General features: G+C 52.2%; 1 protein-coding gene across 1 annotated transcript in view; it reads right to left on the bottom strand.

The window, feature by feature from the left end:
• The window catches only part of LIN7A (lin-7 homolog A (C. elegans)), a 103,190-nt gene extending 99,699 nt beyond the window's left edge, over positions 1-3,491 (bottom strand). The window contains exon 1 of the mRNA XM_004675854.2: positions 3,224-3,491. Coding sequence (XP_004675911.1) covers positions 3,224-3,305 — 82 coding nt within the window. The 5' untranslated portion in view covers positions 3,306-3,491. The remainder of the gene's footprint in view (positions 1-3,223) is intronic.
• Positions 3,492-3,874: the final 383 nt, after the last annotated feature.

Here is a 3,874-nt window from a genome sequence, read left to right as displayed (position 1 = left end):
CTGAGGGGAGCAGCGGGTGGGTCAGGAGAGGTCTGCCACACCATGTGGTCACCTCCGGGGCAGGCAGGAATCGAACCCATGCGGAAGTGACTTTAGCTTCTCAGTGCTGTGCTTTAACCTGCTGCGCCACCAGGGAGGGCCCCATCTGTGCTTTTAAGGGCCAGACTGCTCCTGGCTTGATTCCCAGACAAACCTGAGAAGCTAGTGTCGACTTCTAAGCATCTTATTTTCAAATAGTTATGTTTTGATTCTGAAAGAAATAAATCTTAATTTCAACCCATATCTTTGATTTGTTTGCTTAAAATCTTCTGAAGATTCCATATGAATTACTTTATGGTGCCAAAGAGCAATGGACAAGAATTAGATATTAGCATAATAGCTTCCACTAGGTAGTAGTGTAACCTCAGAAACATTACTTATCAACACTGCTTTCATTTGAAAAGTGAAGATGTTAAAAAAGAATTAGCAGGCCCTCCTTGGTGGGGCAGCAGGTTAAAGCACAGCACTAAGAAGCTAAAGCCACTTACACATGAGTTCGATCCCCGCCCAGAGGTGATCCACAAGGTGCAGCAGACCTCTCCTGACCTGTCCACTGCTCCCCTCAGCAGTGTACTTTACCAGTTGGTCTGTTCTGCGAATCTTCTCATTGCCCCTAACCTCTGCCCTGTATCCCAATTCTGTATGCATAAATAAATAAATCTTTCAAAAAAAAGAATTAGCATTCTCAGATATGGATTACATATTCAGGTTTGCTGAGATTCCTGTTGGGAGGCTCTCTCAAACCTCTTCATTACTTCCCCCTCTTTTTCCACTTGTGACAACCCTCTTTGGTGAACTGTGGTTACTGATCAGAATCCATCCAGTGCATAGGGAGAAAGAACAGTTCAGATCTGTCTTCCAAAGAACTCCTTGCTATTCTTCCTAGGGCCAAATGCTGTGAGCCTCTGAACTACACTCAGATACCAAATCTCTGAATGTTACCATTGCTTGAGTTACTGTGCTCCTTAGTTCAATTACACTAATATACATTAACTCTTGACTTTTTACTTCTTGGAAGTGGGGACTAGTCCGAGCAGGCACTGAGCATAACAAGGTGAATGTAAAAATGGTACTACCCATTCAATGAAGAATGCAACAGATGCAACAGAATGTGGGAGAACAACTGCTTTGATAGAGCCTCCCAGCACAAGCAAAGGATGGCCTCACAGCACAATCCAGGGCACCCAAAGAACCTGGGGAATGGGTGTTCTGGAAAATCTTCCAGTCAGTGACCAAAAACAGAGTCCTACTTTAATCAAAATGCAGACTGTTAAAAGATAATTCCTAAATTTTAGATTTTGCAGTGAGCTGCTGGTGAATGTTTTCTGTTACATCTCACTTCGCTTGTCTTTAGATCTACTCACATTGGGAAGAACAGGGATAGTCTGGCTGTGAACAAGAGCAAAGTTGAAAAAAAATATCTGTCTGATTGTGCTTCCTCTCAGTGACTGTGCGAGGCATCTGAGGACTAAAGTAAAACCCCAAAACTAAAATATTTGTAGTAGTAAGAGTGTATACATTTGCTCAAATATGCCATTTTCTTTCCTCCTTAACCTAGTCGTTTTGCTTGGGATGTTTAAAGACTTTTAATAATGAACAATATAAAAGAACATTACACTAAAATAGAAATCTTTGCAAAATCCATAATTTCTAATAGCTTGCCATTTGTTTGGCTTCTCGTGGCAATGGATTTATCCTGTTTAGTGCAGATGATGAGACTGGGGTGAAATCATGTGTCCTACAATGAATGTCTTTCTGAGCCCTTTAACTACTGGTATTAATTTACTGGCTTGCAAATCAACATCTCGCAACATAAAATCAATGCTTTTAATCTTTCAACTTTTACCCCAAGTAAGGTTGCTATGGGCACCACACATCTGTGCCAGTGCCAACAGATTGCGTTCAAGTCACTCACAGTCTCTCCAAATTAAAAACCTCACTGAGTTCTCTGGCATTTTCACTGTACTCGCCTCAGGATGCTCCTTTGCCGTTCCCCACAGTCCAGTTTAATCTGCTAGAAAGAATATTTTTAGAGGTACCTCGGACGAAAGCATTCTCTTCTGAGCAAACCATTTCCAAATGGCCGCCCAGGGTCCTAAATCCGGCTACTGCGGACGGGGACAGGCAGGTGTCCTCCGCTGCAGAGTCGTGGCGCCGGAGCGCGTTCATTACCGGACGTCAGAAACCAGAAAGAAAAGCCGAGCACGCAGGGACAGGTATGACCCCGCACCGTGCACCCGAGAGACCCCCATCCAAGCAGAGGGCTCCATTGTCAGGCTTGGGGAGACGCTGCTCCCCATTCAAGTCAAAGAGCAGGACGCATAGGGTGGCAGGTCAGAAGTTGAATTTCAACCCAACCTGCGCGGCGTCCCCGCGCTTTCCGCAGCTCGGGCACCGCGGTGGCACCGGAATGGGCGAGAAGGCAGCGGGTTCGGGCTGGAGAAACTGTGAGTTGCCTCTGCTTTGGAGCTGTCCGTGGCGAGGGCAAACGCGCCTCCCGCCGCCTTCCGAGGACGCAGCCGGGGACAACCTGGACCCGCTGTCACGACGCTGCGCCCGAGCCCTCCCAGGCAGCCCAGCTTGGCGTTGCCCTTTCGTCCGGGGACAGCTCCCCGCCGCGGCAGCCCAGCCGCCGCGCGCCCCAGCGCAGGCCACCCCTCGGCGCGCCTCGTCCGCCCCCGGGTGGCTGCCTCGGCACCCGCAGCGGGACCGATTGTGGACCCCGGCGCCGGGACAAACTTCATTCTTCCTGGGCCCCCGGCCCGGGCTACCGTCAGGCGGCTCCTGCCGGGCTTCGCGGTCCCCGGCTGCAGGCGCCCTCACCCGGCGCCGCGAGCTTCCTCCTGCCCCTCTGCAGCCCGAGTCCCAGGCGCCTCGCGACCCCTGCGCAGCCGCCTCAACAAAGCCGGCGGCCCAGGGGCGACCCCGTGGGCGACTGGGAGTGGCGGCCGGGGCGCCCGAGCCCGCAGAAGGCACCTTGTGGCCCGGCGAGTGCACCGCGAAGGGGCAGCGGGGACGCGGCGCGCAGAGAAAGGGTAAGAAAGTGTCCAGCTCTCGGCGCGAGCCTTCTCCGCTCGTCCTCTCTCGCCCTGCCCGACAGCTCGGGCTGTCCCGGTGGGAGTTGGCGGGGGCCGCGAGCAGGCAGAGGGCACGCAGTGGCCCGGCGGGCGAGCCGCTTCCTTACCTCTGTCCAGAGTGAGCGGCTGGACCACTGTCAATGTCGCCATGTCTGCCGTGGGAGCTGAAGTGACGCTCGGCTTCAGCATCAGCAACCGCTTGTAGTGAGAAAAAGAGGAGGAGATTGGGGGCGGGGGTGGAGAGGGAAGACGGCAAGGAGGGGAGGAGGGGAGAAGGTGGGAAGGTGGTGGTGGCGGAGAGGGGTGGAGAGGAAAGCTCGGGTGGGTTGGCAGCCAGCTGGAGACGCAACTGTTCCTGGGCGGGCAGACCCTCAGATTCCGCCTGAGGCTGATGAGCAGGTATCAGGTGTCAGAGAGCGACTGCAGCTGCAGCCCAGGGAACCGAGGCTGGGCCCTAGAACTTTGCTCTTCCACCCGGCGGCTGCGGTGCTGGATGGGTGTAGCTGGCTTCTCGCTGTCTTTCAACTTTCCATTCAAATAAAACGGCCAGAGCACACACAGGCCTGGGGGAAGGGAGAAGACTGAAAGGAGAGGAACACAGATGAATTTTCAGATCTTCAGCCCAGTAAACCCATCTTCTTGGTAGAGAACATGCTGTGAGTGTCAGAAATGTTGAGGGTTTAATTACAGTTGCTGTTAATTTCTGTTAAAGTTTTTGGAATGTTGACTTGTAACAGTAGACAATCTAACTGACTTAA

The sequence above is a fragment of the Condylura cristata genome, unplaced genomic scaffold (genome assembly GCF_000260355.1).
Source record: "Condylura cristata isolate star-nosed mole 26May11 unplaced genomic scaffold, ConCri1.0 scaffold00004, whole genome shotgun sequence".
NCBI classification, from domain to species: Eukaryota; Metazoa; Chordata; class Mammalia; order Eulipotyphla; family Talpidae; genus Condylura; species Condylura cristata.
The sequence above is the reverse complement of the archived record's forward strand: the minus strand, read 5'-3'. Positions and strand labels throughout refer to the sequence as shown.